At 48.7% G+C, this 25,782-nt stretch overlaps 1 protein-coding gene across 2 annotated transcripts in view; it reads right to left on the reverse strand.

The window, feature by feature from the left end:
* LOC139228980 (NAD kinase-like) overlaps nucleotides 1-25,782 on the reverse strand; it is a 124,207-nt gene that overhangs the window by 77,231 nt on the left and 21,194 nt on the right. For both annotated transcript variants that reach the window (XM_070860615.1, XM_070860616.1), the window contains exon 3: nucleotides 7,905-7,988. In XM_070860615.1, the coding sequence (XP_070716716.1) occupies nucleotides 7,905-7,988 (84 nt within the window). The remainder of the gene's footprint in view (nucleotides 1-7,904; nucleotides 7,989-25,782) is intronic.

The raw sequence follows: 25,782 nt of genomic DNA on the forward strand, positions 1-25,782 counted from the left end.
AGGAGCCCACGAAGGAAATACATTACACCTGTCTGTTCAATTACCTATGGGATTTCCCATTCTGTCTCACCGGCGATTAAATCTGTTTCCTGGTCACTTACACAAGACAATTCCCAGAGTGAGGTCGATGATGACTAGTACCTAGATGATGTCGTACATAAACAAAGAGTTTGCATTTGGAGTGAATGAACAGGAGAGAATAAATTCACGCGTAGCCCTGTAACTGACTGATTGTTCACTGCATGTCAACGTCACATGACAATCCAGTTCCTTATTTAATACAAGGTTTGCTTTTGCTGTCAGTGGGTAGCACTCTCGCTTGAACCAAAAGGAGGGGGTGCTGCACTGTCGGAGGTGCCGTCTTTGAGATGTGACATTAAACCGAGGCCTTGTCTGTTCTCTCCGGTGGGTGTAAAAGATCCCATGAAGAAGAGCAGGGGCATTCTCCCCGGTGTCCTGACCAATATTTATCCCTCAATCAACATCACAAAAACAGATTATCTGGTCATCATCACAATGATACGTGTGGGAGCTTGCTGTGCGCAAATTGGTTGCCACGTTTCCCACATTCCAACAGTGACTACACTCCAAAAGTACTTCATTGGCTGTAAAGCGCTTTGGGACGTCCGGTGGTTGTGAAAGGCACTATAGAAATGAAAGTCTTTCTTTTTCTCTCTTTTTGATGTCGGCAAGTTAGTTGGAAATGGATTGTGGATGGAGGAGGCAGAACACTCTCAGTAGGCACGACAGCTCATCTGTTCCACCCAGCCCCGCTCACCCATCACCCCCTGTGCCCCATGTCCTAACCCGCACCCAGCCCTGCTCACCCATCACCCCCTGTGCCCCATGTCCTAACCCGCACCCAGCCCCACTCACCCATCACCCCCTGTCCTAACCTGCACCCAGCTCCACTCACCCATCAATCCCTGTCCTAACCTGCATCCAGCCCCGCTCACCCATCACCCCCTGTCCTAACCTGCATCCAACCCCGCTCACCCATCACCCCCTGTCCTAACCTGCACCCAGCTCCACTCACCCATCACCCCGTCCTAACCTGCATCCAGCCCCGCTCACCCATCACCCCCTGTCCTAACCTGCACCCAGCCCCGCTCACCCATCACCCCCTGTCCTAACCTGCATCCAGCCCCGCTCACCCATCACCCCCTGTCCTAACCTGCACCCAGCCCCGCTCACCCATTACCCCCTGTGCTCTGTGTCCTAACTCGCACCGTCCCGCTCACCCATCGCCCCCTGTCCTAACTCGCACCGTCCCGCTCACCCATTGCCCCCTGTCCTAACTCGCAGCAAGTCCCACTCACCTGTCGCCCCCTGTGCCCCGTGTTCTAACTTGCACCGACTCCCACTCACCCATCACCCCCTGTGCTCGCTGACCTACATTGGCTCCCGGTTAAGCAAAGCCTCGATTTGAAAATTCTCATCCTTGTTTACAAATCCCTCCATGGCCCTCGCCCCTCCCTATCTCTGTAATCTCCTGCAGCCACCGCGCCCCCCCCTCCCCTCCCCCCTGAGATGTCTGCACTCCTCTAATTCTGCCCTCCTGAGCATCCCTGATTATAATCGCTCCACCATCGGTGGCCGTGCCTTCTGTTGCTTGGGCCCCAAGCTCTGGAACTCCCTCCCTAAACCTCTCCGCCTCTCTTTCCTCCTTCAAGATGCTCATTAAAACCTACCTCTTTGACCAAGCTTTTGTTCACCTGCCCTAATTTTTTACTTATGCGGCTCGGTATCAAATTTTTATTGTATAACACTCCTATGAAGCACCTTGGGATGTTTCACTATTTAAAGGCGCTATATAAATACACGTTGCTGCTGTTGCTCAGAATGACAGCGTCTCCGTTCTGGGAACAGAGCTCAACATCCAAATATAAATGAAGAGGCCTTCAAGCAAACAGAAGTAAATAACATTCAGGCACTGCCCATATACAAGTGTGATACCATATTTATAGTTTATGATTTTCCATAAAAATATTTAAGCGGTCATTTGCAAGGCTCTGTGCTGTTGCACAGCCTCACTAATGGTGACGACAGGTCAGAAATCCTGCTCACAGTTCACCGGGCTCTGCCCCGGGACCAGAGGCGTGCATCGTTATTGATCTATTTATTCCACAGGATAAAACAGGAGCGTCAGCCTTAACTCAGGGGCAGCACTAGAGGTAGAAGGTCATGGGTTCAAGCCGTTAAACCCAGGCTCTGTCTGCCAGTGGATGTAAAAGTTGAACAGGAGCAGGGGATTTCTCCCAGCGTCCTGGTCATGAATTATCAACCAACCAACCAACCACACCAAAACAGATTTTTATTGTTGTTTGTGGGACCTCCCTGTGCACAGACTGCCTGCCGCGTTTCCCTGCGGTTTGAAGCGTTAAATCAGATCGTACCCAGTCTCGCCCCCTCATGTTTGCTCTTTCATCCAGAAGTGCAATGCTGCACTCCAGCTCCAGCAGGAAGCTGCTTTTTTAAATGAGTTCAATGTTCTTTTCCCTCAGTACCCATTTCAGGTCCCGATCACCCTCTGCACACTCAGAGACCGCTCCAAGACTTGCCCCAATTGTCCATCCCCTTGCCCTGTCACATTGGTGCCTCCGTTAGGTATCAATACGGAAGGAGCAGCGTGGCGGCCTGGCCCATCAGGCTGAATGGCCCCCGGCCTGCGAGCACCATCGGAGCAGGCCGGGGAGTGGAAGGAGCAGTGTGGCGGTGTACCACTCCAGGGAGCAGCACGTGCTGGAGCAGGAGAGCAACGGCAGCGAAAAGGGAGATCACCAAGATCCAGGTCGGTGATTGGAGTGTGGGCAGGTACAGCAGGAGCGTCGAGGTCGGGGCGAAGGAGCGTCGAGTGATCGTGGAGCGACGTGATCGGGGCCCAGGGGATGCGCAAGTTTGGGGCCCAGGAGAGGAGAGGGCCCAGGGGCAGCACGGACCAGCCCACACTGCAATATGTGAGCGCACTAGGTCCGTGCAGCAGAGCTGGTCTCCAGTCGTCCTGGTTAATCCTTGCCACTGGACCAAGACCTCGCTCTGTCAAGCCCCGTGTGGTGGCTGGTGTGCAACGGTCACCCCACGTTAAAAAAATCCACGCACAGGCATCTTCCACCCTTCAGGATGTAGTTCGGGATCCGGAATATTAGGTCCTTCATTGAAACACCTGTGAACTTTTTGACGTAGAAGCAAGTCATCCTCGATTCGAGGGACCGCCGATGATGATGATGATAGATGATAGGCCCCTACACGAAGGGCCCCTCCGAGGAGCTTCCTCTCCATTTTGAAGAGCTCATGCTTATTTATGTGTTTGTCTTCGTCCTGCTGCTCTCTCCCAAGTCACCCAGTAAAGAAAGTTCCTCGTGTGTGGTCACAGACACTTCATGGAATCAGAGAAATTTACAACACAGAAGGAGGCCATTCGGCCCATCGTGTCCACGCCGGCCGACCAAGAGCCACCCAGCCTAATCCCACTTCCCAGCTCTCGGTCCGTAGCCCAGCAGGTTACGGCACTTCAGGTGCACATCCAAGTACTTTTTAAATGTGGTGAGGGTTTCTGCCTCTACCACCCTTTCAGGCACTGAGTTCCAGACCCCCACCACCCTCCGGATGAAGACATTTCCCCTCAAATCCCCTCTAAACCTTCTACCAATTACTTTAAATCTATGCCCCCTGGTTGTTGACCCCTCTGCTAAGGAAAACAGGTGCTTCCTATCCACTCTCTCCAGGCCCCTCATAATTTTATACACCTCAGACTCCTCTGTTCCAAAGAAAACAGACCCAGCCTATCCAATCTTTCCTCACAGCTAAAATTCTCCAGTCCAGGCAACATCCTCGGAAATCTCCTCTGCACCCTCTCTAGTGCAATCACATCTTTCCTGTAATGTGGTGACCAGAACTGCACGCAGTGCTCTACTCACCAGTATCTTACCATTTTGTACACAAAGCATTAAAGGTATCAATCCATTACATCATCGCTGTGTCAAAAATATCAAGCTCATTTAAATGCAGCCATTTGTGGATGAAAGATTTGCATAATTTGGAACTGGAAGGATCACGGAGGAGTTTAATACCAAGAAGAGTTCACACACAAGAACGGGAACATAACTTCAGCCAAAATTTATGACAACAGTAACATCTTTATTATATTTTGGCTAGGTCTGCAAACCTAAATGATGCGCTTTGTACTATACTTCAAGGATAACATCAGCAGTGATATATTCCTTGCTGTGTGGGAAAAGAGAGATCTTGAAGTTTGTATGCAGCATTCTGACCTGCTAATTCTGGGCGGTGACTTCAACTGCATCATCGATGTGGCTGGGCGATCCAGCAGAGCCGACAGCAAACTGGACGCCACGTCCAGACTCCTGATGGATGCGGTAAAAGACACCAAGCTGTGCGACGTATTCAGCAACCCTGCAGACGGAGCGCCGCTCAGATACACCTGGTCAAGACCAGACGGGTCCGTCCGTTCCAGAATAGACTTCCTGTTTGTGTCCCACACGCTCAAGGTCAGATCCACCGACGTCACGCCGGTGTTCTTCTCTGACCACTGCCTCCTACTGGCCGACTGTCGCCCACAGGAAAACCAGAAAGTTGGCAGAGGGATATGGAAGCTGAACGTGAAACTGTTGACTCCGGAAACCGTTGAGGAACTCAAGAGGGATTACAAAGGTTGGAGAACCGTAAAGCCCCTCTGCGATTCCCCGATGCACTGGTGGGAAACAATCAAGACAAACATCAAGAGGTTCTTCATCCTCAAAGGTGTTCAGGAGGCGAGAGGGAGACAGAGGGAATTGTCCCAACTCCAGACGAATATGCAAAACCTGCTCCTGCTGCAGTCGATGGGGGTCGATGTCGCGGAGGAACTCGAAGAGGTGAAGGGCCAGCAAGCCTCGCTCTTTGCCTCAGAGTCCTCCAAGATCATCTTCCGCTCCAGAGTCCGCTCCGTCGAGCAGGATGAGACGTGTTCGCGTTTCTTCTTCCAAAAGGTACACAGGGGGAGCTCTGTGATCACCAGCCTAAAGGAAGAAGACGGTTCTGTGACGTCTTCACAGCCTGACATGCAGAGGATCAGCAAATCCTTCTATGCCGGGCTGTACGGCGTCAAGCCCACAGACCGCGCGGCCTCCCAGTCTTTCCTGTCGTCTATTTCGGAGGTCTTAGACGACAGCGAGCGGGAGAGTCTGGTCCACCCGCTAACTCTGGACGAGCTGACAAAGGCCGTCCGGTCCTTCGAGACGAATAAAACCCCCGGAAGCGACGGCTTACCGGTTGAGTTGTATTGGGCTCTGTGGGACTGGATGGGCCCAGACCTGCTGGAAGTGTACGGAGGTATGCTTCTGGCCGGCAGCATGTCAGAATCGATGAGGAAAGGCATCATCACCCTCATCTACAAGCAGAAGGGAGATAGGGAGGAAATCAAAAACTGGCGGCCCATTTCGCTGCTCAATGTGGACTACAAGATCCTGTCAAAGGTCATCGTCAACAGGGTCAAGTCTGCTCTGGAGCTGGTGATTCACCCGGACCAGACCTGCGCTGTCCCCGGCAGGAAGATCTCCGATAGCCTCGCGCTACTCAGGGATACGATCGCCTACGTGTGGGACAGGGGGGTGGACATCTGCTTAATCAGCTTAGACCAGGAGAAGGCCTTTGACAGGATATCGCACACGTACCTGATGGACGTGCTCTCCAAGATGGGGTTTGGAGAGGGTATCCGCAATTGGGTCCAACTGCTCTACACAGACATCAGTAGCGCAGTTCTAATCAACGGGTGGGAAACTGAAAGCTTTCCGATCAGATCTGGAGTCAGGCAAGGCTGTCTCCTCTCCTCTGTCTTGTTTGTGTGTTGTATCGAACCCTTTGCCGAGTCCATCAGGAAGGATGCGGGCATTAGAGGGGTGACGATCCCAGGCAGCGGAGGCGCTCAGGTCAAGACCTCCCTGTACATGGACGATGTCGCCACCTTTTGCTCGGATCCGCAGTCGGTCCGCAGATTGCTCACAATCTGCGACCAGTTTGAACTGGCCTCGGGAGCAAAGGTCAATCGCAGCAAGAGCGAGGCCATGTTCTTTGGCACCTGGGCCGACCGAGCCTCCATTCCCTTCACCGTTAAACGAGATTACCTGAAGGTGTTGGGAATATGGTTTGGAGCGGACGGGGCGTGCGCCAAAAACTGGGAAGAGCGTATCGCCAAAGTGAAGCAAAAACTGGGATGGTGGAAGATGCGCTTCCTCTCCATGGCAGGAAAGAACCTGGTCATCAGGAGCGAGGTGCTCTCGGGGTTGCTGCACGTGGCACAGGTCTGGCCCATCCCTCGCTCCTGTGCCGCGGCAGTCACCCGGGCCGTCTTCCACTTTGTCTGGAGGTCCAAAGTGGAACGTGTCCGCAGAGACACAATGTACAAATCTCTGGACAGTGGAGGAAAGGATGTTCCAAACGTGGCCCTCATCCTGATGGTCACCTTTGTGTGCGGCTGCATCAAGCTGTGCACAGACCCCCGGTACGCAAACACCAAGTGTCATTACGTGCTGAGGTTCTACCTGTCCCTGGCGTTGCGAAGGATGGGCCTGGCCATGCTGCCTCGAAACGGCCCCACCAGTTGGACCATGCCTGTCCACCTGTCCTTCGTGGAAAAGTTTTTCACAAAAAACCCCTTTGACCACAAGGCCATAAAACAGTGGTCAGCACGTAACGTCCTGGACACCCTACGAAAGAAGGAGAGGGTGGACCCTGTCGGGTGGTTCCCTGAGCGGACTGTCAAACTCGTTTGGCAGAACGTCTCATCGCCAGAGCTTTCACACAAGCACCAAGATGTAGCTTGATTGGCGGTGAGGAGGGCCTTACCCGTCAGAGCGTTCATGCACAGCTGACGTCTCATCAATACGGCACGTGCCCCCGAGTCAGCTGCGGGGCGGACGAGACTGTCACCCATCTCCTTCAGGATTGCCCCTTCGCAAGGCAGGTTTGGAAAGAGATGCAGTGGTTGCTGTCGAGGTTCATCCCAAGCAGCTCCATAACACAGGACTCTGTGCTCTACGGGCTGTTCCCAGGGACACACACCGAGACAGACATCACCTGCTGCTGGAGGGCCATCAACTCGGTCAAAGACGCTCTTTGGTCTTGCCGAAACTTGCTGGTCTTCCAGAGCAAGGAGATGTCCACGTCTGCGTGTTGCAGACTGGCGCAATCCAAGATCCAGGATTACGTGCTGAGGGACGCACTTAAAATTGGTGCAGTCGCCACAAAGGCACGGTGGGGAAGGGCCACGGTTTAAAGCCCTTCCCCACGGTAAACCCAGGGGCTGGAATCAGTACAAAATCCCCCTCGGGCCGTACTTGTAATTTACTTTTTGTGTACATGGAGCACCATGATCTGTAAACACCTATGTAGTGCCATGTACAATGCAAGGTCTGTTTCGTGATGCATGTTGAAAAGGAAAATGTAAATGTACCGTCACCCATTGCGTGTACTGTATAGTGACACGTGTAATGTAATTTGTTGAATGTACTACAATGTATCCCGTATTATATCGAATTGTACTTGAACTGAAAAGTAAGGGAATGTAACGAACGGAACTGCCGTCAGCACCCAAATGTAGTGTATGGGATTGCTGACCGCAGCTAAATGTACTGAACTGCTTTTGAAGGTACTGTACAAATTTTTATATGAATAAAGTATATTTTGAAATTAAAAAAAAATTCTGACCTGCTAATTAGAGTATGGCACCTTAATTTCCAAATTACACCATCCATGTAACAACACATTGGAAAAAATGTCAGGGTTTTCCCTAAAGAGTTGAAGCTAAAGTGAAACCAATTGTATAAGTTTGCAATCGCTGCTGGGGAGACACATGGAACTGCCTGTAAACATTGTCAAGACGTAATTGGCATAAAGAAGTTACTTACATCACGGCCTTCGGGTTCTGCAGCATGCAAGCTTTTGGTCCAAATTTTGTTGAGGGACTTGGTCCGTGTAGTGATCGGGTCCTCCTAGTGATTCAAACAAACCAGGGTCATTCAAAATAGGAACAGTGTTAGCCTTTAAAAACAAACCACGTTCATACTGAGACATACAGAATTCTTACAGGGATTGACAGGGTAGATGCAGGGAGGATGTTTCCCCCCGGGCTGGGGAGTCTAGAACCAGGGGTCACAGTCTCAGGATAAGGGGTCGGCCATTTAGGACTGAGATGAGGAGGAATTTCTTCACTCAGAGGGGGGTGAATCTTTGGAATTCTCTGCCCCAGAGGGCTGTGGAGGCTCAGTCTCTGAGTATATTCAAGAGAGATTTTTGGATATTAAGTGAATGAAGGGATATGGGGACAGTGCGGGAAAGTGGAGTTGAGGTCGAAGATCAGCCATGACCTCATTGAATGGTGGAGCATGTTCGAGGGGCCGAATGGCCGACTCCTGCTCCTAATTCTTATGTTCTTATATAACATCTCCTGGTGGTGACCTAGCATTTGGAAAGTAACCAATGCACAGAGCCCTCTGATGCCAAGGCACAACAGGGTGCAGGGTGAGCTTATTAACACTTTGTTTTGAAAAATTTGTTTTGCAAATTAATCCCGAACACAGTTTGGAGAAGAGACAAAAAGATGCGGTGCTGCTCCCTCTCACTAACAATCTGTTACATCGCGAACGTTTCCAGTTCTGTCGAAGGGTCACAGACCTGAAACATTAACTCGGTTTCTCTCTCCACAGTCGCTGCCTGACCCGCTGAGATTTCCAGCCAACAATAGACTATTTGGCCCATCAAGCTGCTCCGTCCCACAGACCATGTTCAAATCTGCCCCGTCATGACTCTATTGCACTTATTTAATCTCCTTACCAATCTGTAGGACCATCATCCCCTTGTATCTCAAATCTCTCCTACCTTCCACCCGATCACAGACCTTCCCTTCAGATCTTCCCTCCCCTCTCCCTTTCCCTGCCCTTACACTTGCTTAAAAACCTGTTACATCTCCAAGTTTTCCCAGTTCTGACGAAGGTCATCGACCTGAAACATTAACTCGGTTTTTCTCTCTCCACAGACGCTGCCTGACCCGCTGAGATTTCCAGCATTTTCTGTTTTAATTTCAGATTCCAGCATCCGCAGTGTTTTGCTTTCATTCCTCACCCAAAGATGATTCCCCCAGGGCACCAGGAAACACATGTGTCTACACACAGTTAAAAACAAAAACAAAGCTTCAAGTTATAAAGTGCCCGGGGAGATCCGATGAAACCTGGCGTGTCAGTGAGTTTGTGCCCATGTGACTTGAACCCCAGGCAGTGTGAGAACACCTCTCTGAAAGAATTCACACACCACAGCTTTACACTCTATCAGGACTTGCCTGCGGAGATAGATGGTCTGCCTTTGCACCCATGAATAGATAATTCCCCAAACACCCAGCCCGGGCACTTCTCAGAAGTGGAAAAACTCAGCAGTATCCTGAGGTCATTTTGAAGCATTTCAGGTGCCAACCCATGCTGGATAATTACTGACCACGACAGACTCACAGACCAGACCATTGTGTCACAAGAGATTATAAAGATATACTCGGAAGAGTGCTGCTCTTTCAACCAGTGTACACGAACTTGGAGAGAAACAGCTAATATAGAGCTAGGACAGGTCACTCCTGTCCAGCAAGCCCTCCTTGTCTCTTTAAGGATATCACGGGTGGTCAATAACAGCATTCTGTACGATTGTTAAAAACAGTCTGAAAGTTTAAATAAACCAAACTCCACGTGAAAGATTGCAGCTTAAACCAACAGCCAAAGGATTGTGGGGTAGAACATGGGATAGGAGAAATAGCTGGGTGGAAAATAGCGAGAGTATTTGCATCCCCCAGGACGGACGCTGTTTCTGATCCAGATAAGGTTATCACTGAATGTATTTACGATGGAGATAGACAGACTTTTAAACGATAAGGGAGTCAAGGGTTATGGGGAGCGGGCGGGGAAGTGGAGTTAAGGCCAAGATCAGATCAGCCATGATCTTATTGAATGGCGGAGCAGGCTCGAGGGGCTTGTTATCTAAATCCCCAAACCAATGTTGAACTGCTCAAATTTGCCAACAACAGAAAGAACAATGGAGATCGAGATTGCAGCGAAACGTAACTTTAGATCAAAATGAGCAGAGAAATGACAGTACATTGAGCATTGCTGAATGTGAAGTATTACCGCACACAGAAAAGGACAAAGATAGTTGGGACACATTATACGGCGAATGGAATGGAATTAGAAATGGCCTGGGAGAAACCGTGGACATGTCACTGTTAACACCCAATGCAGAGAAGCTAATAAATAGTTAATAGAATATATAACGTTACACGTCACAGGGCCACAGCTGTAGAAACCTACAGTAGTCACCCCCAGGTTTTCCAATGCACTAGTCAGTCTAAATTTCGAAGAGTATTCAGTTTTGGTCACCAGAAAATGAACCAAGTAATCGAGCACTTTCCCCCCCAATGCTCCGGCAACAATGTGAGTCAGTTTATAAAGCTTCTGCCATTGTTATAGTTGCCTCAAACTGCACTCAGTTAGGTTAACAAAAATGGCTTCCTCCTGTTTCTATGTTCAAAGCAAAGAAAGTGCTTGCTTATTCTAAACTTGTGTGTCAGTCGTGGCTCAGTGAGCAGCACACTCACCTGAGTCAGAAAGTCGTATGTTCAAGTCCCACTCCAGGAACTTGAGCACATAAATCCAGGCTGGCACTCCAGTGCAGTGCTGAGAGAGTGCGGCACTGTCAGAGGTGCTGTCTTTTGGATGAGACGTTAAACTGAGGCCCCGTCTGCTCTCTGAGGTGGATGTAAAAGATCCCATGGCATTATTTTGGGAGTTCTCCCCGGTGTCCTGGAGCTAATATTTATCCCTCAATCAATGTAACAAAAACAGATTATCTGGTCTTAATCACATTGCTGTGTGTGGGAGCTTGCTGTGCGCAAATTGGCTGCCGCGTTTCCTACATTACAACAGTGACTACACTTCAAAATTACTTCATTGGCTGTAAAGTGCTTTCAAATGTCCGGTGGTTGTGAAAGGGGCTATATAAATGCAAATCTCTCTTTCTTTGAGATATTTATTGCATGCTGAATTAACTGAAAGCAACCATTATAAGGGCTGTGCTGAAAAATGTCGCAAAGCTATAATTGACAAAATGTTATCTTTAATTAACAGTCTGAACACCACCTAATAATTTACCCACAGGATTCAAATCCTTTGGTGTCCTGTTCAATTAAACTTTGATAATTGAAGAGCAATTTAATTGAACATGACACCAACTGAACACAACAGCAAACTGCAGTTGTTCTACGCACAAAGACAGCACTGCTGTAAATCACGGAATCGGAGAGTGCCAGAGGAGGCCATTCGGCCCACTGGACCTGCGCCGCTCTCAAAGGCCTGTCCACGGTCCCATCTCGCTGCCCGTTCCCTGCACACACCGACCATTCCCTTCTTAAAAGATTGATCCACTTTCCTCTTAAAACCTGTAAAGGATTCTGCACCCGCCATTGTTTCTGGTAAGACATTCCATAATCTAACAGCCGCCTGCGTAAAGGAAACATTCTCCGAAGCTCTGTCTTCGTTCTTTTGGTAGTGAGCTTAAATTTATGCTCTCTCACCGACCGGTGAAAATAGTTGCTCCTGATTTATTTCATCAAAACCTTTCATCGTTTTAAACACCTCCGTTCAATCTACTCTTAACCTGCTTTGTTGGAATTAATTCATCACAAATTCATTGGAGGCTGGGTCATTGAATATATTTAAGGCAGAGATAGACAGATTTTTGAGTGATAAGGGAGTCAAGGGGTTATGGGGAGCGGGCGGGGAAGTGGAGTTGAGGCCAGGATCAGATCAGCCGTGATCTTATTGAATGGCGGAGCAGGTTCGAGGGGCCGAATGGCCGACTCCTGCTCCTATTTCTTATTTTCTTATGTATCTTCTCCAAGACTCCCCTCCCCAACTTATCAAAAGTGAAGTTATTCTGCAACTTCCCCGCAGCTATATCATCCTTCCTGAAGGAACGTGCCCAAACTGGACACTATTCCAAAAGCCAAACTAATCATTTGCATAGATTTAGCATTTGTTTTTGTACTCTTTCCCTCTATTCATCAAACCTAGAATCCCATACGCCTTTAAAAAAAGTTCTCTTTTAAATCAACTTGTTCTCCTTCATTTAAGGGTGTGTGTACCTGGACCCCAATTCTGTGTGTGTGTGTGAAATCAGTCACTATTTTACTAGTGTATTACCCTATGTTCCTCCCCTTATTCTTCTTTCCAAAGTCTATTACCTTTTTTTCCCCACCCGTTCTGGGATGTGGGCGTCGCTGGCAAGGCCGGCATTTATTGCCCATCCCTAATTGCCCCTTGAGAAGGTGGTGCTGAGCCGCCTTCTTGAACCGCTGCAGTCCGTGTGGTGAAGGTGCTCCCACAGTGCTGTTAGGGAGGGAGTTCCAGGATTGTGTCCCAGCGACGATGAAGGAACGGCCGATATATTTCCAAGTCAGGATGGTGTGTGACTCGGAGGGGAATGTGGAGGTGGTGGTATTCCAGCCCGGGGGAAACAACCTCTCAGCATCTACCCTGTCAATCTCCTTCAGAATCTTGTATGTTTCAGTGAGATCACCTCTCATTCTTCTAAACTCCAGAGAGTGTCGGCCCATTCTACACAATCTCTCCTCATTGGACAGCCCTCTCACCCCAGGAATCAGTCTGGTGAACCTCCGTTGTATTGCCTCCAAGGCAAAGTATATCCTTCCTTAGATAAGGAGACCAAACCTGTGCACAGTACTGCAGGTGTGGTTTCACCATGGCCCGGCACAATTGTAGCAAGACTTCCTTTCAAACCTATAAAGTTGTTCTACCTCCTCCTCTTGTAGCTTTTTATTCCAACAACTACACCCCTCAGCCAGACGTACTAATTGCGTACTTGGATAAGAACTACTGGAGAAATTGGTAGACTTCGAAGTGGAAGAGACGGCAAATGGTGTTGGCTGAAGGAGGTCAGAGAGCAGAGTGCAGGCTCTGACCACAATCGATCGACCATCCTTAGGTTATCGAGGTTGTGCTGGTGGGCCAGAGGACAGCCAATATTCAACAAGGGAGAAACCAGGTAACTACAGGCCAGTCAGCCTCACACCCAATGTGGGTGAGTTTCTAAAGGCCATGAAATTAATATTCACCTAGAAATTCATGGATGAATTAAGGACAGCCAGCAAGGATTTGTAAAAGGCAAATTCTGTCTGACATTATAGCCACATTGTTCCTGCAATTGACCTTAATTTGAATAAACATCTCTTCCTCCATCTCCTTTTGGCAGTCTATAATATACTCCCAATACAACTATTAATTTCCTATTCTTTAACTCCCACTAAATATATGTTTACACTATCCCCTACATCATCGCTCTGTCCGAGTGCTACAATGGAATCTTTCATTACCATTGTCAAACCTTCACTCATTTTTTCCCCAACTCGGAATATTCTATAACCAGCGATGTCCACATCCTAGTCAACAATGATTTGCATTTATATAGCGCCTTTAACTTAATAAATTGCCCTAAAGTGCTTCACAGGAGAGTTCTCAAACACTCACCGAGCCAAAGCAAACATTAGGACTGGAATATTTGCATACATGAATTGCAAACCTCTGTGTTTGGCACTCATTTCACTTCCTCCTTCTTCTAATTTGTTTTTCTCTTTCCCACACTCCTCGTCTCGTTTGCTCTCCTTTCCGTTTCCGCGTTTCATTCCTTTGTTTCAATTGCTTTGCCTCTTAGGTATTTGACCCCTTGTAACCTGCATGACACCTGTCCACCAAAGGGCCTACCTGTTGGAGCCCCAAGGGATCCCAGCATCCCTTGGGAGCACAGTATATAAGCAGGCCACCCACGAGGTACCTGCACTCTGGAACCTTAATAAAGGAGCTAAGGTCACACTTGCTCATTACACACAGTACCCAGTCTGACCATTTATTGTGAGTATGATTATAACAGCCTCCATTTCCAATGAGCCTGTCCTCAGCAGATCGCACTGCTCTCCCCGAACAAACAGATAGTATTGTTCCTCGAGGTATGACATTCGCTGTGCACGGTCCTGGCCTGCAAGACCATCAGCAGTCTGGGGCCATCAGAGGGAGCAGTGTGCAGCGGCATACTACTGTAGGAGGGCAATGGCTGCGAAGCCAGGTCGCTGATTGCAGTGCGGGCAGGCACAGCAGGAGGGGCGAAGGGGCGGCAAGAGTTTGTAGAGGGAAGTGACCGGGGCTCAGGAGAGGCGGGAGTCTGGGGCCCAGAAGAGGCGAGGGCCCAGGGGCAGCACGGGCCCAGCCCACACTGCGATATGTGCACACTCAGCCTGCTGGTCTCTAGTTGGTTAACCCTTGCCACTGGACCAGGACCTGGCTCTGTCAAGCCCGTGTGGTGGCTGGTGTGCAACGGTCACCCCACGTTAAAAAGAATCCACCCACAGGAATCTTCCACCCTTCAGGATGTAGTTCGGGATCCGGAATATTAGGTTCTTCATTGAAACACCTGTGAACTCATCCCTTTTTGGTGTGGAAGCAAGTCATCCTCGCCTCGAGGGACTGCCTATAATGATGCTGACTATCCTACTTTATGCTCTTGTCCAACCTAAAGTGGCCCAATTAAAGTCAACTTGCTCTCACTGGCTCAGCACTCACTCATACTGCGTTTGGCCAGCAGATGGCCAGGGGGGGGGGAAGTTTGTTCAGGGAGAGCTCCCAAGGGAGCTGCTATCCCCCCGGCCACTGACCCCACTCAACGGCGGGGTCTCTGTCGAGCACGTGGTGTGCACAATGGCTGCGGCCACTCTGACCTCTGGCCATCCCAATTGCCTGCCCTCAGTCAGGAGCGGATACCTGAGAGAGGAAAACAATTCCTCGACTCTCACACCCCTACTTTCCACGCCTCCGATCGCTCACCATCCCACCGAAGGGCGCTGCCCAGTGCCGAGCTTACAGCTCACATCTCACCGTAGGCAACTAGCTCATACAGCAGAGCCTGGTCTCCAGTCATCTTGGATCCCCTTGCCACTGGACCAAGACCTTGCTCAGCTAAGCCCGTGTGGTAGTTGGTGTGCAATGGCCACCCCATGTTAAAAGAACTCGCGCACAGGCATCTTCAATTCCTTTAAGTCGTCCTCGATTTCGAGGGACTGCCTATGATGATGATGATGATACTGTGTTTGATTCATATTGGCCGCCTTCATTTCTCAAACGTTCTTTCATGCTAGTCTAATATATCACATCACGGTGATTCAGCTACTTTAAGGATCACATGTAATCCAGCACTCCCACAACTGATTAATAGGTCATCGTTAAATGGTTGTCAAACATTAGATTTCAAAACAACAAGAATCAGGTCATTGCTCCACAAGCTGAGTTCCACTAAGGCCCCAACATCCTTTATGTTTGGATTAACTGAGCAGTTTATGCAAGATATCCAAAATCAGTTGTGGAGAATGGACGCTCATCTATTTCTTCCATCTTTCACAGTCCAATTTACAGAGTGCTGATTGTCGATGTCGTAATTCACGATCTGGAAAGTCCATTTACATTTCAAGGTTCAATGCAAGATCAGGACATTTGGAATCTAAACTTGCCCAGTTAAACTACAAGTGAGAACATAAGAAATAGGAGCAGGAGTCGGCCATTCGGCCCCTCGAGCCTGCTCCACTATTCAATGACATCATGGCTGATCTTTGACCTCAACTCCACTTTCTCGCCCGATCCCCATAGCCCTTGTTTCTCCGAGAGTCCAAAAATCTATCAATCTCAGCCTTGAATATACTCAACGACTGAGCCTCCACAGCCCTCTGGGGCAGAGAATTCCAAAGGTTCACCACCCTCTGAGTGAATTCACAGTGCAGAGATCTGTGTATGTACAGGTGATATGTTCTATTGAGTCCCATTGTGTATGTTGATTAAATCATACAGCGAAAAATACTATGACACGAAAATCTGCTGGAATCAACCATCGGTTACCTCACGATACACTGCAGTCTGAAAGCTGGTGATGCCAGCAAACTGTCGATGGTAAGATATTGGATTTAAACCATCTGGAGAGAAATTGCCAGGTAAGATTTAATTAAACACTACAGGCACAAGATAATTGCTTTAGCTCAAACAGCCTTTACCAAGATAGGGTCAACAACTGGGTCTGTAGACCTTCGAACAGCGGAGCCTCTGGGGTGATCTGAATGAGATTTATATAATAATGAATTGCGCTTATGTGGACCAACCTGTGCAGTCCCGTCAAGGTGGGTCATGTCACTGCTAATGTCTGTGTCTTTTGGTCATAATATTGAAAGTAAAATAACGCACCTGCACACTGCCCAACATTGTATTTGCCACACTCACCAATCGAAAAGCTGTCACACAAAAATAGCCCCAGGACAGGCCTACCACTCGATGTACTGTGGGACACTGCTCCTCATTACTGAAGCTGCTGGGACACCAACATTCCTTCGCGTGTGTGCAGGAAATCTGAAGCATAATTTGTGGGGATTCTTCCTCATTTTTTATGGGGAGATTGTGGGCAGGATCGGGTCATTAGATTGTTTGCATATTTGTTACTGGCACGGAGGCTCTCTGCTCAGCCCCAGCCCATACCGACACTCTCCTTCCAACCCCCAGACCAGAATGACACCTCTTCTCCCCGCTCCATCTGACTTGTCTCCCCACTGCCCCCCTCTCCGCAGTTCATGCTGCCATCTTCTCTCCTGGCTTTGGTTCGTGTCGGCCTCCTCCCACCCACAGTACTGTTCCCAGCGGACGGAACTTCGAGCTTGGCATCACAAGAATTCTTGCCCATGGCAAGTTTCCAACTCCCAGGAAAAGAAAAAAGACTTGCATTTATATAGCGCCTTTCACAACCTCAGGACGTCTCAAAGCGCTTTACAACCAGTGAAGTGTAGTCACTGTTGTAGGAAACACGGCAGCCAATTTGCGCACAGCAAGCTCCCACAAACAGCAATGTGATAATGACCAGATAATCTGTTTTAGTGATGTTGATTGAGGGATAAGTATTGGCCCCAGGACAACGGGGATAACTCCCGTGCTCTTCTTCGACTTAATGCCACGGGATCTTTTCCGTCTACCTCGACTTAATATCTTATCTGAAAGACAGCACCTCCAATAGCACAGCACTCCTTCAGTACTGCCCGATAGTCAGCCTAGATATTTGTGCTCAAGTCTCTGGAGTTGAACCCAGAGGCGTTTTGACTTGGAGGCAAGGGTGTTACCCACTGAGCCAGAGAGGACACAATACAAACAAACGGAAAAGCAAATGGTTGGCACATACACTTACCGCTAAACGCTGTATCCAAGACTACTGTTTATTTAGGAGGCTCTCAGTCTGGACCCCACCATGTTTCACTGTTATGTCAAGTGTAGTAAGTGAAGGTACAAGATTGTCGGGCATCTTTGCAACATCAGCGTTGGCCAAAGCTGTGAACCTGAACAAAACTACCACAGCTATTGGCATTCATTCTGTAATTCATGATGGAGTTGGTTGCAATGGAGAACATATCTGAGGGGCCAGGATTCGTCACTTCCCTTCTCCCTATCCCCATCTTACAAAACTATCAATTGGGAACTAACCAGAGTTAGCCATTAACAGATGCGAGCAACGTTGCTTTTTTCCAGTACAGTCCAACGGAAAGGTGCTGAGTATCTCGATTGTGGAGTGTTTTTGAGCCAGCTGACTGAAGGACCAATCCAGTCTGTTGCAGACAGCACTGAAGATGGAGATGTTGCAACCTCTTAGGAATAGATGCAAGCACAAATAAAAGTTGTCTCGACTGTCAAATCAACCTGTTAGAGCAGTCCGATTTAGACTTCTTCCGTACTCCAGAAAGGCAAGACCATTCTTTTACAGTTTGTAGAACAATAATGTTTATTGCATAAGAACATAAGAATTAGGAGGAGGAGTCGGCCATTCGGCCCCTCGAGCCTGCTCCGCCATTCAATGAGATCATGGCTGATCTTCGACCTCAACTCCACTTTCCTGCACTATCCCCATATCCCATGATTTCCCAAGAGTCCAAAAATCTATCAATCTCATCCTTGAATATACTCAATGACTGAGCCTCCACAGCCCTCTGGGGCAGAGAATTCCAAAGATTCACCACCCTCTGAGTGAAGAAATTCCTCCTCATCTCAGTCCTAAATGGCCGACCCCTTATCCTGAGACTGTGAGCCCTGGTTCTAGACTCTCCAGCCCGGGGGAAACAGGCAAGAGATTTCCAAGCTTCAAAAATTCATCACTTGGATCCAACCCACACCTTGGAGACACTGATGCTTATTTTGCGACTGTTACTGGAGACCCTGACAGGATGTGGTTTGAGCCGTGAATCCGTGGGAAGCACAGCACCGATGTGCTTGGTTGGACACGAGGAAGATTTTACTGCATTCAATGAACGTACCACTGCATTCCCGCCCGGCCGTAGGCAAAGGGTTGTTCTGGACCACGATTTTTGATATGCTAACAGGCTAAACTCATCCAAATGCGAAAGTCAGCAGCTCACATTCTATCGGCCTGCAAGTATCAAGATCGATTAACAATATGCTAACATGGTGTTGGAAGACTGCTTGGTGTAGGAGTGGGACAGGTGACTTTACCCCCGTGTTAACTGTTATATATGTGGACTTGTATTTACTCTGTACAGCCACCAGAGGGCTCATCCCCTGGAGTCCCAAGGGATCCCATAATCCCTTGGGAGCACAGGTATTTAAGGAGGCTTCATAGGTTCGAGAGGCACTCTGGAGACCTGCAATAAAAGACTACGGTCACACTTTACTTTGAGCTCAGTGTGTTCAGTCTGACTCTTTCTCCATACACAACAGTAACTGTGTGTGTGCACGGTGTGGACTCCACCGATTGAAGAAACACCAATGTCACATTCGTTAAAGTCTCCGCTAAACGATTCCGTGGATTTGGGACACTTTGCGACAGATTGAGACAAATGTCAGTCGAGCATGGCTCATCGTCTGTTGGGGTGCTCATGCACCTGTGGCAATCCAAATCTATGCAAATAAAATTCGATCAATAATATTAACCTGAACGATAGTCAAATATGGTGGTGTTTTCTGCCTTTTGAAGTGGGTTGGAGTGCATGGTGGTGCGGAACACATGCAAACTCCGGTATGAAATACTCCCACAATGGTGTTAGAGCCTGCAGTCTGGTTGTTCCGCCCAACTGCTCCAAGCTCCTCCCAGCCCTCTTCATCCAACAGCGGGTACGGCACATAGTGATTACATCACTGAACTAACAATCCAGAGACATGAGTTCAAATCCCACCAGGGCAGCTGGGGAATTTAAATTCAGTTCATAAATAAATCTGCAATAAAAATTAATGGAGACCATGAAACTACGGGATTGCTGTAAAAACCTATCTGGTTCACCAATGTCCTTCAGAGAGGGAAATCTGCCGCCCTTACTCGGTCTGGGCCGATATGTGACTCCAGACCCACAGCAATGTGGTTGACTCTGGAATGTGGCTCACCACCTCCTTCTCTGGGCAATTAGGGATGGACACACACATCCCAAGAACGAATAAATTTAAAAAAACAATCCACATACACTTCTATTCCCATCTTCCTCATGTGCTTCCTCTTAAATGCATCTATAATTATTCGCCTCAACCCCTCCCTGTGGCAGTGAGTTCCACATTCTCACCACTCTGAGTAAAGAAGTTTCTCCTGAATTCCGATTATATTCATAAGAAACAGGAGCAGGAGTCGGCCATACGGCCCCTCGAGCCTGCTCCGCCATTTAATACGATCATGGCTGATCTGATCAAGGACTCAGCTCCACTTCCCTGCCCGCTCCCCATAACCCCTTATCGTTTAAGAAACTGTCTATCTCTGTCTTAAATGTATTCAATGTCCCAGCTTCCACACCTCTCTGAGGCAGCGAATTCCAAAGATTTACAACCCTCAGAGAGAAGAAATTCCTCCTCATCTCTGTTTTAAATGGGCAGCCCCTTATTCTAAGATTATAGCCCCTAGTTCTAGTCTCCCCTATCATAGAAACATAGACATAGAAAATAGGTGCAGGAGTAGGTCATTCGGCCCTTCTAGCCTGCACCGCCATTCAATGAGTTCATGGCTGAACATGCAATTTCAGTACCCCATTCCTGCTTTCTCACCATACCCCTTGATCCCCCCGAGTAGTAAGGACTACATCCAACTCCTTTTTGAATATATTTAGTGAATTGGCCTCAACAACTTTCTGTGGTAGAGAATTCCACAGGTTCACCACTCTCTGGGTGAAGAAGTTTCTCCTCATCTCGGTCCTAAATGGCTTACCCCTTATCCTCAGACTGTGACCCCTGGTTCTGGACTTCCCCAACATTGGGAACATTCTTCCTGCATCTAACCTGTCTAAACCCATCAGAATTTTAAACGTTTCTATGAGGTCCCCTCTCATTCTTCTGAACTCCAGTGAATACAAGCCCAGTTGATCCAGTCTTTCTTGATATGTCAGTCCCGCCATCCCAGGAATCAGTCTGGTGAACCTTCGCTGCACTCCCTCAATAGCAAGAATGTCCTTCCTCAGGTTAGGAGACCAAAACTGTACACAATACTCCAGGTGTGGCCTCACCAAGGCCCTGTACAACTGTAGCAACACCTCCCTGCCCCTGTACTCAAATCCTCTCGCTATGAAGGCCAACATGCCATTTGCTTTCTTAACCGCCTGCTGTACCTGCATGCCAACCTTCAATGACTGATGTACCATGACACCCAGGTCTCATTGCACCTCCCCTTTTACTAATCTGTCACCATTCAGATAATCTTATGTCTCTCTGTTTTTACCACCAAAGTGGATAACTTCACATTTATCCACATTATACTTCATCTGCCATGCATTTGCCCACTCACCTAACCTATCCAAGTCACTCTGCAGCCTCATAGCATCCTCCTCGCAGCTCACACTGCCACCTAACTTAGTGTCATCCGCAAATTTGGAGATACTACATTTTATCCCCTCGTCTAAATCATTAATGTACAGTGTAAACACCTGGGGCCCCAGCACAGAACCTTGCGGTACCCCACTAGTCACTGCCTGCCATTCTGAAAAGTCTCCATTTACTCCTACTCTTTGCTTCCTGTCTGACAACCAGTTCTCAATCCATGTCAGCACACTACCCCCAATCCCATGTGCTCTAACTTTGCACATCAATCTCTTGTGTGGGACCTTGTCGAACGCCTTCTGAAAGTCCAAATATACCACATCAACTGGTTCTCCCTTATCCACTCTACTGGAAACATCCTCAAAAAATTCCAGAAGATTTGTCAAGCATGATTTCCCTTTCACAAATCCATGCTGACTTGGACCTATCATGTCACCTCTTTCCAAATGCGCTGCTATGACATCCTTAATAATTGATTCCATCATCTTACCCACTACCGATGTCAGGCTGACCAGTCTATAATTCCCTGTTTTCTCTCTCCCTCCTTTTTTAAAAAGTGGGGTTACATTGGCTACCCTCCACTCCATAGGAACTGATCCAGAGTCAATGGAATGTTGGAAAATGAGTGTCAAAGCATCCGCTATTTCCAAGGCCACCTCCTTAAGTACTCTGGGATGCAGTCCATCAGGCCCTGAGGATTTATCGGCCTTCAATTCCATTAATTTCCCCAACACAATTTCCCGACTAATAAGGATTTCCCTCAGTTCCACCTCCTTACTAGACCCTCTGACCCCTCTTATATCCGGAAGGTTGTTAGTGTCCTCCTTAGTGAATACCGAACCAAAGTACTTGTTCAATTGGTCCGCCATTTCTTTGTTCCCCGTTATGACTTCCCTTGATTCTGACTGCAGGGGACCTACGTTTGTCTTTACTAACCTTTTTCTCTTTACATATCTACAGAAACTTTTGCAATCCGTCTTAATATTCCCTGCAAGCTTCTTCTCGTACTCCATTTTCCCTGCCCTAATCAAACCCTTTGTCCTCCTCTGCTGAGTTCTAAATTTCTCCCAGTCTCCGGGTTCACTGCTATTTCTGGCCAATTTGTATGCCACTTCCTTGGCTTTAATACTATCCCTGATTTCCCTTGGTAGCCACGGTTGAGCCACCTTCCCTTTTTTATTTTTACAACAGACAGGAATGTACAATTGTTGTAGTTCATCCATGCGGTCTCTAAATGTCTGCCATTGCCCATCCACAGTCAATCCTTTAAGTATCATTCGCCAATCAATCCTAGCTAATTCACGCCTCATACCTTCAAAGTTACCCTTCTTTAAGTTCTGGACCATGGTCTCTGAATTAACTGTTTCATTCTCCATCCTAATGCAGAATTCCACCATATTATGGTCACTCTTCCCCAAGGGGCCTCGCACAACGGTATTGCTAATTAATCCTCTCTCATTACACAACACCCAGTCTAAGATGGCCTCCCCCCTAGTTGGTTCCTCGACATATTGGTCTAGAAAACCATCCCTTATGCACTCCAGAAAATCCTCCTCCACCGTATTGTTTCCAGTTTGGTTAGCCCAATCTATGTGCATATTAAAGTCACCCATTATAACTGCTGCACCCTTATTGCATGCACCCCTAATTTCCTGTTTGATGCCCTCCCCAACATTACTACTACTGTTTGGAGGTCTGAACACAACTCCCACTAACGTTTTTTGCCCTTTGGTGTTCTGCAGTTCTACCCATATAGATTCCACATCATCCAAGCTAATGTCCATTCTAACTATTGCATTAATCTCTTCTTTAACCAGCAATGCTACCCCACCTCCTTTTCCTTTTATTCTATCCTTCCTGAATGTTGAATACCCCTGGATGTTGAGTTCCCAGCCCTGATCATCCTGGAGCCATGTCTCTGTAATCCCAATCACATCATATTTGTTAACATCTATTTGCAGTTAATTCATCCACCTTATTACGGATACTCCTTGCATTAAGACACAAAGCCTTCAGGCTTGTTTTTTTAACACCTTTTTTCTTTTAGAATTTTGCTGTACAGTGGCCCTTATTGTTTTTTGTCTTGGGTTTCTCTGCCCTCCACTTTTACTCATCTCCTTTCTGTCTTTTGTTTTTGTCTCCTTTTTGTTTTCCTCTGTCTCCCTGCATTGATTCCCATCCCCCTGCCATATTAGTTTAACTCCTCCCCAACAGCACTGGCAAACACTCCCCCTAGGACATTGGTTCCGGTCCTGCCCAGGTGCAGACCATCCGCTTTGTACTGGTCCCACCTCCCCCAGAACCGGTTCCAATGCCCCAGGAATTTGAATCCCTCCCTGCTGCACCACTGCTCAAGCCACGTATTCATCTGCTCTATCCTGTGATTCCTACTCTGACTAGCACGTGGCACTGGTAGCAATCCCGAGATTACTACTTTTGAGGTCCTACTTTTTAATTTAGCTCCTAGCTCCTTAAATTCGTTTCGTAGGACCTCATCCCTTTTTTTTACCTATGTCGTTGGTACCAATGTGCACCACGACAACTGGCTATTCTCCCTCCTTTTTTAGAATGCCCTGCATCCGCTCAGAGACATCCTTGACCCTTGCACCAGGGAGGCAACATACCATCCTGGAGTCTCGGTTGCGGCCGCAGAAATGCCTATCTATTCCCCTTACAATTGAATCCCCTATCACTATCGCTCTCCCACTCTTTTTCCTCCCCTCCTGTTCAACAGAGCCAGCCACGGTGCCATGAACTTGGCTGCTGCTGCCCTCCCCTGATGAGTCATCCCCCTCAACAGTACTCAAAGCAGTGTATCTGTTTTGCAGGGGGATGACCACAGGGGACCCCTGCACTACCTTCCTTGCACTGCTCTTCCTGCTGGTCTTCCATTCCCTATCTGGCTGTGGACCCTTTCACTGCGGTAAGACCAACTCGCTACACGTGCTACTCACGTCATTCTCAGCATCATGGAAACATCCTCTCTGCATCCACCTTGTCAAGCCCCCTCATAATCTTATACGTTTCAATACGATCACCTCTCATTCTTCTGAATTCCAATGAATAGAGGCCCAACCTACTCAACCTTATTAGTGACTAACAATATTAGTGACTATCTTATATTTATGACCCCACAAGTGATTTTCTCTATGTCAAACCATTTCATTATCTATCAGGTCTCCTCCGTTCTGGTTCTGGCATCATCCTTGTGAATCCTTTATGCACCTCCGCCAGTGCCTCTATATCCTCTTTATAATATGGGGGCCAGAATGGTGCACAGTGCTCCAAGTGTGGTCCATGGTTCTATACAAGTTTAACATAACTTCTCTGCTTTTTAATTCTGTCCCTGTAGAAATGAGCCCCAGTGCTTGGTTTGCTGTTTTATGGCCTTATTCACCTGCGTCACTAATTTTTGAGATTTATATATCTGGATGGCTTGGCTCCTCTACCCCATTGAGACTCTTATTATCCCAGCAGCATATGGTACCCTCATTCTTCCTACCGATATGCACCATCCCACACTTGCCTACATTGAAATTCATTTGCCAATTACACACCCATTCTGCAAGTTTATTGGTCGGGAATCCCAGGAAATTCACCCAGCGATGAAGGAACGGCGATATACATCTAAGTCAGGATGGTGGCGATTTGAGGGGACTTTGGAGGTGATGGTATTCCCACTACATTGCTGCTCTTTGTCCTATGCAGTAGTACGGGCCCCAGGGAACGAGGTGTTCTAAGTAACCCTAGTGAGTTACTGCAGATCCTGCAGGTTATGTATGTAAACTTGTATATACCTTGTACAGCCACCAGAGGGCTCACCCCTTGGAGTCCCAAGGGATCCCACAATCCCTTGGAAACACCTGCACTTAAGGAGGCCTCACAGGTTGGAGAGGCTCTCTGGAGACCTGCAACAAGAAACTACGGTCACACTTTACTTTGAGCTCACAGTGTTCAGTCTGACTCTTTATTCATATATAACGCTGTAGATTAGACATATTGCAGCTTGTGCTGGAGATGGGGGGGGGTTGCAGTTTGTACTGGAGGTGGGGGGGGGGGGCGGTCCCGAGTCCAGAGGCGGGACATCAAGCACACTAGCGGCTCTGTCCCGGATGGTGACATGCTTCGGGTGTGGTTGCAGCTAGACACAGGCAGGTGTGTGGTGAGGGTTCAAACGTACTCCTCATTTGAGCCTTCCAGTTAGTGGAGAGGCTTTGAGGGACCAGGAGGTGAGCCACTTGTCACACAGTACCTAGTCTCTGCCTTGCTCGTTGATCATAGTGTTGAGATTCTGGTCACTCGTGGCCCCCCCCAAGATGATGGTGAAGGACTTAGCGATGCTGGTGCTAGTGAAGGTTGGGGGGGGGGGGGGGGAGATGCGGGGATATGATAGGGGGGGGGGAAGACATGGGGTACGGGAGGAGAGACGGGGGGGGAAAGGAGGAGAGACGGGGGGGGGGGGAAAGGAGGAGAGACGGGGGGGGGGAAGGAGGAGAGACGGGGGGGGGGGGGGGGAAGAAAGGAGGAGAGACGGGGGGGGGGGGAAGGAGGAGAGACGGGGGGGGGGAAGGAGGAGAGACGGGGGGGGGGAAGGAGGAGAGACGGGGGGGGGGGAAGGAGGAGAGATGGGGGGGGGAGGGAGGGAGGAGGAGAGACGGGGGGGGGGGGAGGGAGGAGGAGAGACGGGGGGGGGGGGAGGGAGGAGGAGAGACTGGGGGGGGAGGGAGGAGGAGAGACGGGGGGGGGGGAAGGAGGAGAGACGGGGGGGGGAGGGAGGGAGGAGGAGAGACGGGGGGGGGGAGGGAGGAGGAGAGACGGGGGGGGGGAGGGAGGAGGAGAGACGGGGGGGGGGAGGGAGGAGGAGAGA

Source organism: Pristiophorus japonicus, chromosome 18 (assembly GCF_044704955.1).
Source record: "Pristiophorus japonicus isolate sPriJap1 chromosome 18, sPriJap1.hap1, whole genome shotgun sequence".
Lineage (NCBI taxonomy): Eukaryota > Metazoa > Chordata > Chondrichthyes > Pristiophoridae > Pristiophorus > Pristiophorus japonicus.